General features: G+C 38.6%; 1 protein-coding gene across 1 annotated transcript; it reads right to left on the reverse strand.

The window, feature by feature from the left end:
* Nucleotides 1-1606: 1606 nt before the first annotated feature.
* LOC126762805 (uncharacterized) lies at nt 1607-2352 on the reverse strand. Its single transcript, XM_050479879.1, has 3 exons — nt 2293-2352; nt 1813-2133; nt 1607-1756 (listed from the first exon to the last, which is right to left on the reverse strand). Exons 1-3 carry the CDS (start codon nt 2350-2352, stop codon nt 1607-1609), a joined length of 531 nt encoding a protein of 176 aa, XP_050335836.1.
* Nucleotides 2353-13528: the final 11176 nt, after the last annotated feature.

The raw sequence follows: 13528 nt of genomic DNA on the forward strand, positions 1-13528 counted from the left end.
CGGAAAATCGAACACGTTGTCTGCAATGGATGGTGGTTTGACTCCAAGTACGCCATTCACTCAGGCGGAGTCTGGGTCGGCGTATTATCTTATGCCGCTGACGTAATTGAGGAAGGACCTCTTGATGCTCCTAGTAGGCGGTTCCGTTTCAAGCAGGTGACTGCAGCTATGGTTTCTGCGAAAGCACTTCAGAAGAAACTGCTTGGAGAAGAGTTCATTATGCTCCTTAACTGGGAGCATGCAGAGCTCACTGTGCAGATGTTCGATGAGAGTCATCAAGTGGCATCCCATTGTAGTTCGGAGTGAGGTGTTCTAACATGTCTGTAGCTTCCTCGTCTGCGTTTCACTGCATTCAGGCCAATGTTGCCAACAACGATTATTTGTCTTTTCACCATATGCTGCCGGCTAGCCACTTGAGGATTTTGGTGCGGCTCTGTATTTTGGCAATAAACGCGGTCGTGTGAGGACTGAAGAAGCACAGGCTGCCGAAGGTCACACCTAAAGTTTTAGTGCTATTGACAGTCGAAATTTTAACGCCATCGACTGCAATATTAAGGTCAAGTCTGAACTTCTTCGTCCAGTTTTCGAATATGGTCGCTACGGATTAAGAGGGGGAGAGTGTTAGGTTCCGTGCAGGGAGGAAGCGAGGAAGATCGTAGTGATAACTGTTTACTTTTGAGCAAATACTATCGATTCCAATGCCCGGGGTCATTATCGCGCAATCATTAAGCGGCGTCTTGGGGCGGCAAAACGATCTTCGCTGTTTTCTAATATTCAGAAAAATACTTCAACAAATTTGTTTACAAAATTTATTATAAAAGATAAAGAGTTGTACAATGTAATTATCTGAATAACAATGAAAAATATAAATTTTTACTCGAATACTCTTCAGTCTTTGAATTTGTCTTATCTCTTTTGCCTCATATCTTTCTTAAAAATAGTGATAGAACTTAAAGATGCACTTTTCTAGCTTTGTCTAGCGACGTATCACTCTCACAGTAACCCTGTGCTTTGAATGTATGTAACAAATACTTTTATTTCTCCAAATTTTCAAAAATGGTATTTAAAAACTCCAATTCGGGCAAAAATTCCTGCAAATTGTGTCAAAAGTGTACAAGATATAGGGCGAAAATGGGTTTTTTCTATGGCTTTTAATAAGATGTCTTGTAAATTTACTATCAATTTCCTCAAAAACCATATTGTGAGAGTTTTGGAACTTCAGAATTTGCGTGGCTTCTAGTTCCTAAATTTTATATACTTAATATCGAAGATATTTTGTAAAAATTCACTTTTGTTCGAACCACCCCATGAAACTTGTAGGTAGGTAGATAAAGGGGGGCGGCAGAACATCCTTGACCCCGGGCGCCCGAAGTTGTAGCTACGCCACTGCCTCTGGTGGTTGAGGGAGGATATAATAGCATCGGTGCAACCGCAGTTAACATTGTTTTCTTCTTGTTTTAATAATATCCCACCAATTATTTTTTTATAATACCGTGAACCGAGAAGAGCAATACTCCAAAGAAGATTTAAATGAAATGATAAAGGAAAATTTATTGCGAACGCTTTATTTACAATATAATTATGTATACGGAACATATTTGATATTTTATTTTAATTTTGAGAACCCGTTAACAACGACTTGAATATATAAGTGTCCTTTATTATACATGTTAAAGTTCGCAAAAAAGGACACATTTGGTAAATAGCCTGTGTACAGTGCACCCATATCTAGCATGTCCACCCAAAACAGGTGGTGCTGAAATTTATACAATTTATTTTGGGCGTTATTGAATTAATAGGATTCATGCTCACCGCTGGAATAGGACACTTCTGTCGAAATGTTTTCGACTTTCTTAAACCCTTGAGAAATATGCGGAGTACCTGATTGTTATCATATTTTCCATCAAAAAAATTGCAAACATCGAATTTTAAGTCCAAAAAGCGTGTTCTCTTACTGTTTGCATGTTCAAGGTCAATCGTCAACTGCGCATCAATAGATTGAAACACAACGTTTTGGGCATAAGTTCCATTTAGCTTTTTAACACCATTACGCTCGACCAACGACAGTTGTAAGTTTTCCACAATTTTGGGATCTGCTATCCTTGCGGTTAGTCCGCTGAAAGTAGATGGTGACTGTAATGGAATTATAAGTATAGTTGAGAAAGGTAGTCTTAATTACATTTTGTAGTTTTTTTATAAAAACAATATTTTGTTCGTAAAAATTTGTTTATGAAAAGCTTTAATTATATTTGAATATGCTTGAGTAGGGATACGAATATATAAATGATTTACCACAAGTTGTCTTACGGTGAGAACGTAGAATACGAGACACTTAAATAAGAGTATAATCATTTTTAAGTTTATATCAACTGTAATCCCGAGTCCGTTTAAATGTTGACTTTGTTATGAAATAAAGCACAACTAAAGTTCGAATGCGGCGGAATTAAACATGGAGAATTCAAGCCGTTAATAATTTTGTTATAAAAATTATATTTAATTCTGAAAATACCTATACTTAAATAACTGGCGGTTGCAGTTAGCGATATGGATTTAGGCGCACAAAATCGGGACTCGTTAGGCGAGTATGTCTACCGACACTCCTCCGATTTTAATATTTTAATATACAAATGGGTTTCATTTATAATCTTATACTAAATACCTCAGTATTTGTAGCATTATGTGATTAAATTACAGAACATTTTCCAATAATTATTGAAAATGGTAGATGGGTTATCTGTAATTTTAGAGATAAAAGTTTAATTTTCACAAAAATAAATTCAAAATTATGTTTAACAAGAAAAAACGTTAACTTCGGCTGCACCGAAGCTAATATACCATTCACAGGTGCAATTCTTTTAGTAACTATGTGTCTAGTTTGTATGGAAGCTATATGCTGTATTAATCCGATCGGAACAATTTTTTCGGAGATTTTTTAGTTTTAGGAGTTTTTACCTTAAGCAGTAATCCATGTAAAATTTCGTGAAGATACCACGTCAAATGTGAAAATTTTCCATACGAGCCCTTGATTCCGATCGTTCTGTTTGTATAGCAGCTATATGTTATAGTGGTCCGATATCGACAGTTCCGACAAATGAGCAAATTCTTGAAGAGAAAATGACGTTTGCAAATTTTCAAAACGATATCTTAAAAACTGAGGGACTAGTTCGTATATGTGCAGACGGACGGACGGACAGACGGACAGACAGACAGTCGGACATGGTTAAATCGACTCAGCTCAACATACTGATCATTTGTATATAAGTATACTTTATAGGGTCTCCGACATTTCCTTCTGGGTGTTTACAAACTTCATAACAAACTTAATATACCCTGTTCGGGGTATAAATATATACAATATATCATGTAGAGAATTTTGTCAGATCACGCGTGAGTTGTGTCAAGCTGTCGTGTTATTTTTGTTTAGTATTGTTTGGCATTTCATCTTGGAAAGACTTACGCCTGAACAAATCGTTCAACTTTGGTACGAAAATCACGTTCCGTAGAGATTGTGTTTCGCGCTTCGCTCAACTTATGATCAACATAATCGGCCTACCGGGCGTACCATTCGCAATACCATCACTCATCTTGAGACCCAGCATTCATTACCAGGTCCAGCACGCAGTCAGGAAAATATGCCAGCCAAAGCTAAAAGTGTACACGAAGATCGTGAAGAGTCGATTCGGCGCCGTTCATAGCAACTCGGACTGGAAGCATGGAACGACTTGGCATTTTATGTCGAGATCTTAAATTGAAAGCGTATAAAATACAGCTTGAAAAGTTCCAAGAAGATCCGACGTTTTCGAGACGAGCTTTGTTCAGCCATGAGACCCATTTGTGGCTCAATGGGTATGTAAATAAGCAAAATTACAGCATTTGTGAAGAAGAGCAATCTGAAGACATTCAAGAGTTGCCAATTAATCCAGAAAATGATGCCTGGTGAGAACGTAACCGTTATTGGTGACCGTTATCGTGCCATGATAATCGACTATTTGATGCTTGATATTGAAGTTCGTTTGCATCAATCAATGGAGTTATTGAAAGAACACTTCGGTAAGCAGTTAATTTCACGTTTTGGGCCGGTCGATTGTCCACCAAGATCATATGATATCACACCGTTAGACTTTTCCTGTGGGAACATGTAAAGTCTAAAGTCTATGCGGACAATCCCGCTTCGACTCAGGCCTTGAAGCCAAACATCACGCATGTCATGTCGAGTGGAACAGCGATTTTCCTTCCACTCTGGTTTCCCCCTTTCCTTGTCAGCTCGTCAGTTTCACAGTTAACTGTGATTCCGCTGTGGCTTGGAAGCCATACCAGTCTTATCGTAATTTTTTGAAGCCGCTATGGGTCCAGATATACTATAAGTACAATTTCAGATAAATAAAAATACCAGCGATAAGTGAAGTGTATGGTTATCAAATAAAGTCATACCAAAAATCTATGTTTGGGTTTATTTGATAATAGTGTCACTACCTTTCGAGATATAAAAACTGAAAACTTTGTGCTGACGTAAACCTTGCAAAAAATACTCGAGGAGTCTGTAACAACATACAAGTATTTTGTTACGTATCGAGAATGCTTTCTGCCACTTACTGTTGGCAAGTGACAAGAAAACTTTAAAAGACTTGATTGTGCCTTGGAAGACGATCCTCTTGGGCGACCGAAAAGTTAGACAATGAAGAACAGGAAGCATTACTCCATCAATATTGCTGATAAACACAAAAAGAGCTTGCGAGTCACTCAAGCAACCATTTCAAAAGGTTTAAAAACAACCGGTTATATTCCAAAGCAAGGAAATTGGGTGCCATATGAATTTCGCATATCAGAAACTCCACAAAGAGCATTTTTTTGAATTAGAATGTAACAGGTGATGGCAAAATGGATACATTACGACAACCTTAAACGCAAAAAATCGTATGTGAAACCTGGCCAACCAGCCAAATCAACTGCAAAAACGAATATTCATGACATTTCCCACGACAGTCAGGTTAAAGTACACGGAACGGAATTTTATACGGCCAAAGACTGTCAACTCGGCACCATGCCTCGAAATTAATTGAGGAATGTTTTCTGCTATTTAGTGGGATAGTAACCTTGTATTGCATATGGGCCAGAATGGTGATGGTAACATCCGAAAACGTGATCAACATTGAGAAACCCATACATTATCTATACGACAATCTCGACAGAAGCATGGAAAATAAAATCAAGCCCCGATGGAACGAGCTTCGTGGGTGCAAAACAGCAAAATTCATGTGCAAAAGGGTAGCTTAGAAGTCACTCTCTTGTAGCGACACACGCCCGCAGGATGACGCTGACAGAATGAGATATGACAGAATCGTCATGATAATACGTCCTCGTTGAAAAACAGTGGCTGGGAAGTTTTGTCACACCCGACTTATACTCCAATGTTCGTTCCTCTGACTACCTTTTGTTACGGTCAATGCTGAAATACGGTTCACATTAGAAGTGGGTATCCGCCAAGTTGCCGGATGGAGTCCACATATTATCCGAAAATTTGGAAAATGCTTCAGCTTTAGATGGACAATATTTTGAATACTTAATACTTGTTTAGATGATTTTCTCAAGAAATAGTTAAAATTAAAAAAAATCACCCTAATATACATAGTTATAGACCGGATAACTGACGTCACCAAATGTAATGGATACTCGCATGTATGTTTGTCCTATATAACCACTAATCAAAGCAGCTGAATCAATATGTATTCTATATAAACATTTGTAGATCAGTTTCGAGAAGTTTAAACACATAGAATAGCGCTAAAAATAACAGCAAATGAATATTTCAAGTGTGGGGACAAAAATAATGCAGCATAAAATTTAATTAAACGCAACTCCCCCTCTATTACGTACACTTTATAGGCATACTTCATTCATATATATACATACATATAAACTTCTTTATGCATATATACATACATACATATATACAAATACGCTTCATTGCGTATGTCATCACGGTGTTGATGATAAATTCCAGAACATATGTCTGGGGCAGACTTGCTACACACAATCACATTCATGCATATAAAGACCGAAGCGCATGCGTGACTCCACCACCCGCTAACGAGCAACTGCAAGCAGCAAAGTGATATTTCATTTTGCATTTATGCCTGGGCGCATGCGTGTATGTCTGAAAATCGGAAGTAAAAATAACTTCAAGTAAAACACAAGGCGACTAACTGACTGAGTTACACAGGATTGCCCCGTTTCGGGCTGAGGTGCGGATAAGGCGGCGCAGACTTCCGGTTTTCGAGCGCGTGCTCCACCACGCAAATCTCGAGCTCAAACAAAAACAATTTAGAATTTCCTAATTGCTGCCACGCAAACAAAACAATAGGGTACAATCCACTTAAAAACTTGCGCGCATAAGTATCTATGTGTGGATGTGTGTGTGTTTGTGTAGTTGGCGCGGCATGCGGTGAAAGAGTTGCGGCAACAACTCGCATATCCGCTGTGTATACAACAGCCGCCTCATAAATTGAAACGAAATTTAATTACAACAACGTACTGACAATTATAACGGTCATAAATTCCGCCGAGTGCCCCAGCTTACATAATCTCGCAAGCGGCAAACAATGGCGTTTCAATGGAAATTTATAGCTACTTATTTGTGGCATACAAAAACACCAAGCCAGCCACTATGCATACACCTCAGCCGATTTTGTTACTAAAGAAAAGCGGTGCGCTGGTCAACCCCTCTCCTAGCAGCCCACATCCACACACACACAGGCGCGCAAGCGCATCCTTTCGATTTATCCGCAATACGAGCTTTTGTTTATCCAACGTTCATTAGCAGGTCAAGTAAGCGAATTACGCAGCATCAATTAGCGGCGAAAGTCCTACGAGGCCATACTAAATCAAAAAGAAAATAAAAATGTCCGCAAATGTCCATACAAAGAACCAAAAGCGACGAAACACACAAAAAGAAAGGATTTACAGCGAATTTACGAGCACGCTGATGTGATCTTAAATGCAAATTTGCATTGTGTAAGACTCAGTTGTCTGTCCGACTAGCTGCGCGCATGCCCTACAAACGTCATGTATTGTCCTGCGGCAGGACAGCGTGCACTCGCCTCGCACAAAAGCATCCTTACGTGTAAAATGCGCGTCTTTGTTCGACTGTCAGACAACAGAAATGCAGATATGTAAGTATGTATGTTTGTATGTGAGTACCAACCGAAACGGTACCAAAACGCTAGCAAACAAAGCCATATGCAAATGCAAATCCTATTTTCTTCTATCTATAGTCATAAAAAAGGGAGTATAAAGCCTCGGCTCATTAGCCTTGGCTGTTGTTGTAAGTAAATAAGATCAACCAGGTGGACCGACCGGCACAAACAGCCTCTCAAATCAACAACACTCACTATGCTGCAGCTATTCTTTATGCTCCGCGGCTGTCAAGTGACCTGGCCAGGCAACTTCAAAGTGACTGTCCCCTGAGAGGACACCGATCGACGGCGTCGCATTATGGAAAATCCGCCAAATAGAAAATTAGCGGTATTAAGCGCAGCGCAAGGTAACAACAACTGCCTAACCCAATCTTACAACATCTTTTCATGACTACGATCAGCCGTGCGCCCATTTCGTGTAAGAAGCGCCGGCGAAGGGTTGTTACTTGCACTCGATGACCTTAGGATTTTCGTATCTTCATTTTGTGTGCCTTGGTCTTATTTATGATTTTGTTTTTGCATTTCGGGATCAGCAGCCACATTTTTGGTCCACACGCAGCACGTCAGTTTCGCATCTTGAGCTGGCGTAATGTGCTGTCAGCCGTTGGGCGTTTTCCATACCCTCGGCGACAGATCAAAATAAAGTGATTTTCCCGCAGGCATCAACAAACGCAGCAAAGGATGTCCGTGAAAAAATGTCTAAGAAAGGAAAGTGTCCTAATATACATACATACACACATACATTTATATGCGTGGCGTTCAACTTAAACCCAAATTCATGTTTTTTTGCCTTGCTTCGCCGCGGACGTGGGAAACTGTAACGCGCCGCAATGTAAGAAAGCTGTGAGCGCTCGAAAGCGCATATCTAAGGTATCTTCTCTGTATTTTTACTGTCCCCTTTTGGTATGGTTGTTTCTGGTGCGGGTATTTTGATATTTTGACATGTGTCTTTTTGAGTTGTGGAGGTTGGTTGCCCCTGCCGCTGCTGATGTCATCTTGCTGCGACAATTCATGTGAACGTAAAAAGTGGGATAATACTAGTTATTGATTTTACTTGTATATCGTTGTTTTTGTAAAATCTGCACTTCTTTGGCTTCTTGTAGATTATGTCTACAGTGATTACAGCGACTGATTTGTTCCAAGCTAATATCGGTAGTCATATGAGCTGCATGTGATGCCGCAAAGCATATGTGATTGATCGATGCAAAAACTTTGTTGGAAGCACGCCAGCCTGTGCTGTTACGATTAAATCTTTAATCAACTAATAAGTATTTCTTGAATTACCATAATCGACCAGTTGACATCTACTCATCGGGGAAGTACACATGCATATCCGTACTCGTATTAAAATTAATATATGTACAATCGGTAGGGTTGAGCGTGCTTATTTTCTCACTGGTGTCTGTTCTACAAGTACTTGCATTTGTCAAAACTGAACTATTCGTGTATATGCGGATATCAAAAGGGGGTAGATGAGATCATTGAGATCTCTGACTATAGTAATCTAAATTAGTAAATGTATAGATGACTTCTTGTTCGCTTATATACAGACGGAGCATACTACTCACAACACCATCATACATCTTGAGACCCAGCATTCATTATTGGATAACATTGGACCGAATAGACTACGTCCAGCAAGCAGTGAAGAAAATATAGCAGCGGTAGCTGAGAGTGTTAATGAAGAGCGTGGAGAGTCGATTCGGCACCGCTCACAGCAACTCGGACTGACGTATAAAACGACTTGGCGCATTTTACGTCAAGAGCTGAACTTAAAAGCGTACAAAATACCGCTTCTGCAAGAACTCAACGTGCTCACCTTCCCAATCGACATCACTTCGCTCTATGGGCTCTAGGAAAGTTCCAAGAAGATCCGACGTTTTTGATCCAAGTTTTGTTCAGCGATGAGGCCCATTTCTGGCTCAATAGTATGCAACTAAGCAAAATTGACGTTTTTGAGATGAAGAGCAACCTGAAGTGATTCAGGAGCTGCCATTTCATCCAAAAAAAAATCAATGGTTTGGTGTGGTTTGTGGGCCGTTGGAATCATCGGTCTATATTTCTTCAAAAATGATACCAATGAGAACGTAACCATTGACGGTGACCGTGACATGATAATCGACTATTTAATATCTGAAATTAAAGATCGTAATCTTGGCGATGTTTGCTTTGAAAAATACGGCACCACTTCCTACACATCGCATTAATCGATGGATTTATTGAGAGAACACTTCGGTGAGCAGATAATTTCACGTTTTGGGCCGGTCGATTGGTCACCAAGATCGTGTGATGTCACACCGTTAGACTTTGGGTATATGTAAAGTCTAAAGTCAAAGTCAATATCAATAGAAAAAGCTTTTGTTTTCAATAAAACAATATTGCTTTTGAGTTCGTCAGTGAAAAACTTTGGGATTGTAATGGATGGATGGGTATTGATATCCAAATAATCGACCTCTGAATGTCATAAGGATTCAAATGCCGGGAATAAAAACAGAAGATATACATATACGATCTATATTTTCTTTAAATGCCGGAAAGCGGCTGTATATATACTGGGTTCTAGGCCACACAGCAGTTTCGCGAAACGAAACAGCTGATAGAATTTCCAAAATTGCCATTCGTCTGACTACCGAATAAGTACAGGAAATACGGAAGTCACTAAGAGCGATATACAGCGAAATTTTCGAAAGGACGAGTTGGAATGCCTTAACTACATGCAGGATCGCCAAAACCATATGTAAGAGCCTTCTAGGAAAAGTCATTTGCTTTTACTCACACGGTCTTAAAAGAGTGCTGGACGGCTGTTTGTCTCTTGACAGGTCACAAAATACAAACATCGCAACCTACAAGCTTCATATGCGCGCCGGATTGGCATACGAGATAAAGATACGTGCAGAAAGTGCAGAGAAATTGACTTGAGGAAGACGCTGAAACACCTCCTATGCGTTTATGCAGCACTATCCAGAACTCGTTTCAAGTATCTAGGAGCTTTGGAGTTCAAATATCAAACGTAGACAACAAGTCGCTCTTAAAGTTTGCAAAACCCGTTGGCATTCTGTATGACGAATACTTCAGTTCAACAAAGGACCAGTAGGTCTATGTATGACGTGTTGGCCGGGCAGTATAACCTAACCTAACCTTCTGTATTTAAATGATATTAACTTACCACATTTGATGATTTTTGTGTTTTCAGATTATATTAGTTAAGCAATTAGCAAAAGATTATGAAGAAGAAGGAATCAACAATCAAAATTAATATAAAGAAGTACATTTATATACAAATATCGTTTTATAAATGCCATTACTGTTACTTTCAATTTGCGATTATCGCATAATTTTTAATCATAAAAAAGTTGTCCACTAACATCTGTCTGCTTAATTAATTGCAGATACACAACATTGTTGTCATGAACTAGGTCAGCAGCTGATTTTTTAAAATATATTTAACATACCGTTATTATGTTGTGTCAACATAATTATATGATAGCATAAAGTAAAATATTTAATGGCATAATTTCCTGTATTTTTAAGTGTATTTGTATCAGTTGGGGCTGGCAACTCGGCTGGAGTATATATAGTGCTATTTCGGCTCAGACCAAAACTGATCTTTAATTAAAGAGGCACTTAACCTAACCTAACCGTATCGCACCTAAATCCTCGCATAAAAAACGCAAATACTGGTTTGTCTGCATATGATAGCTTCGGCAATGGTTCAATCGTAAAATCATAAATGTCACTATCCCACACTAAAACCAGGTAATCTCCAAGTCATTGGATACGCTAGAGCTTTTAATGCCAATACTCATAATATAGTATGTATTTATGTGTACGAGTAAGTATTAATATTTATGCTCGTGTGTATGGGTCTTCGTCTGCGCTGCATTTGTGACTGGCATCTTAAAAAATTCACAAAATTTCACAGCTCGCTCGGTATGGATGATGCTCTTTGCCGGGACGCGAGTCTAATGAGCTTATGTGTGAATATTTCAAGTTCTACAGAATTGTGACATGTTCACGTTAGATGGCCAGTCGTCATTCTAGAGGCGCTCTAGCTTTGATCTGACATTGAAACAACGAAGACATAAGATAAACAAATAATACATACATACATATTTACACAGATATTTATGTCCTCATAAGCCAAGATCTGACTTATGTATGCTTTGAAAGCATACATACAAACATTTATGGGTTGAAGCGATTTTGGAGCATTTGTTCGTGTGTAAAAATCATTTTTTTTTTTTGTTGCGTCAACTCACGTGTGCAGCATTCGTAATGCGCACCAATTCCAGGTAGAATCATAGAATTGACAATCGATATTTGGCTGTCGGGCAGGAAATAGCTGAAGCGCACAGCTGACCAAAGCGATTCAAGCGATTTGTGTACGTATAAATACCACGCTCATATGTTAAGCGTGTATTTGTTGCTTGGGCAACAACACATGTTTGCAGAGATGCAAACAAGCAATAACAAAATGCAAATGAAATAATGAATTTATTATTAAGTTAATTAAGATGTCATAAAACATTATTAATTACACACAAATGGCGATTTTGGATAATCCGCACAACGCAATACATAACATAAAATACATAGCATAAAAGCTACAGATAAAACAAAGAAATTGTGCAGACTTATATGGCAGATCGATCGACCAAGAAAACTTATGCTAACATACATAGCAACAACACATAGGCAAGCCTTTATGAAAGCCTATCTATATCTATGCTACATATGTAAGTCTACATATCTGTACATATGTATATAATACATCTATATAAATCTGTATGTATCCTAGGTAGTCACCCATACAAGTTTTCATATCTTGTTTACAATCTCACCAAAGGTCCTTGCACTTGCAACTATTTCTGCACTTATAGCCCTAGATGCTGCTGCTGCCGCTGGCTTCCACTCAACCCATCTTTGTTGGCTTAAACTGGTTACTGAAACTAGTTGCACGGATTTTATTGCATGAGTTTTCCCATTAAATCAAGTGGGCCTAGTGCGCGTAGTTGATAGCGAAGCGAGTGCTCAGTGCCTCCGCGTAAAGCGAAAATGTCAAAGCAAAAAAGTGTTAAGTAAATTGACACAAGATTTATTTCCTCTTGAAATCCATTCAAGGATACTGATTTGTAGGTTAATACACCTTTTCTCCTACCTACACATATGGACTGGCCGCAGAGTGGGTTGGCATGGAACGAATTCCTGCCCAACGTATGTCAATGATGATCGAAGACTGCACTTAAATTGCTTATGAATTCAAAAACTTCTGTCAAAGTGTATAATTCTTTTTTTATTTATATATATATATTTATACTATACATATTTATATGAAATTGCTGTTATACTTTTCATCTTTCCCCTTTGGTCTTTGAAGTAATTTAAAGTGATATTAGTAAGGATGACACCACTTCTTTTTTTAATTCATTACTTTATTGCTATTATTATTGATTATTTAAATTAAGATTAACCTTTTTAAACCTCTCTTCACACATCTATGTCTTCATGAATTTTTATTTCAATCATAGGTTATTATTCCTGGGTACTTGGATTCACAAGATTGCCTACATACTTCTGGAAAATCGTACCCAAAATTAAATCGAAAAAATAATTATTTTCGACCTACAAGCAGCTTGATTGCAGTCCAAGATTTTACTCAGTTAGCAAATTTGGGGCTCTTGGCATTTTATAAAAAGTATTAACTCTCTTCAATAATATAATTTTGGTTAATTTATTATCATTATATACCCAAAAAGTATTTTAAAAACATCCATTTTACAAATTGAGGACCCATCAAGTGTTTAATCGCTTGCCAATATCAGGTGTTGGACCATACTCACTACAGTCTGATCAACGTAAGGGAAACGGACCTGGACTTTTTTTCCTGTAAAAGGCTGTAAACACGATTAGGTTAGATGGCTGATGCAGAGAGATCGCTCGTGGACTGCTATATGTAGTCCTTTGTGAAGCCATTGAAAACAAGAACTCCTGTGATCGAACCTATAAATTAGCAAAACTCCAATGGCTGATACAAATTTGCACAGATATTTAATTTCTATTCACGCCTGTTCGGTGGAATGCCTGGAGGTATGAGCTCTCAAGTGCTTAAGCTTTGAACTATCAAACACGGAATAGTCAATAAGGAAGTATTGAGCTGCTTCCACCTCGTATTCTTTCATACAGCTTCTGCAGATGGCGTGTAGTAAGTTTGCCGGCCTTACAGCATGGACGCCAATCGGGCAATGGCCTGTTAAAATCCCCACAACTAGGGAGATGCTGGCCTAATTGAGGGCAAAGAGATAACTAGATCTCTTGCGATCGATCTTGGGCCAAAA

The sequence above is a fragment of the Bactrocera neohumeralis genome, chromosome 2, assembly GCF_024586455.1.
Source record: "Bactrocera neohumeralis isolate Rockhampton chromosome 2, APGP_CSIRO_Bneo_wtdbg2-racon-allhic-juicebox.fasta_v2, whole genome shotgun sequence".
Taxonomy (NCBI): Eukaryota; Metazoa; Arthropoda; class Insecta; order Diptera; family Tephritidae; genus Bactrocera; species Bactrocera neohumeralis.

Excerpts from the sequence above, each read along its gene's own strand:
- LOC126762805 (XM_050479879.1), bottom strand. The coding sequence starts at position 2,352 with ATGATTATACTCTTATTTAAGTGTCTCGTATTCTACGTTCTCACCGTA. Across the intron at positions 2,134-2,292 it reads TCACCGTAAGACAACTTGTG|TCACCATCTACTTTCAGCGG; the intron begins GTAAATCATTTA and ends ATTCCATTACAG. Across the intron at positions 1,757-1,812 it reads AGAAGTGTCCTATTCCAGCG|CACCACCTGTTTTGGGTGGA; the intron begins GTGAGCATGAAT and ends TATAAATTTCAG.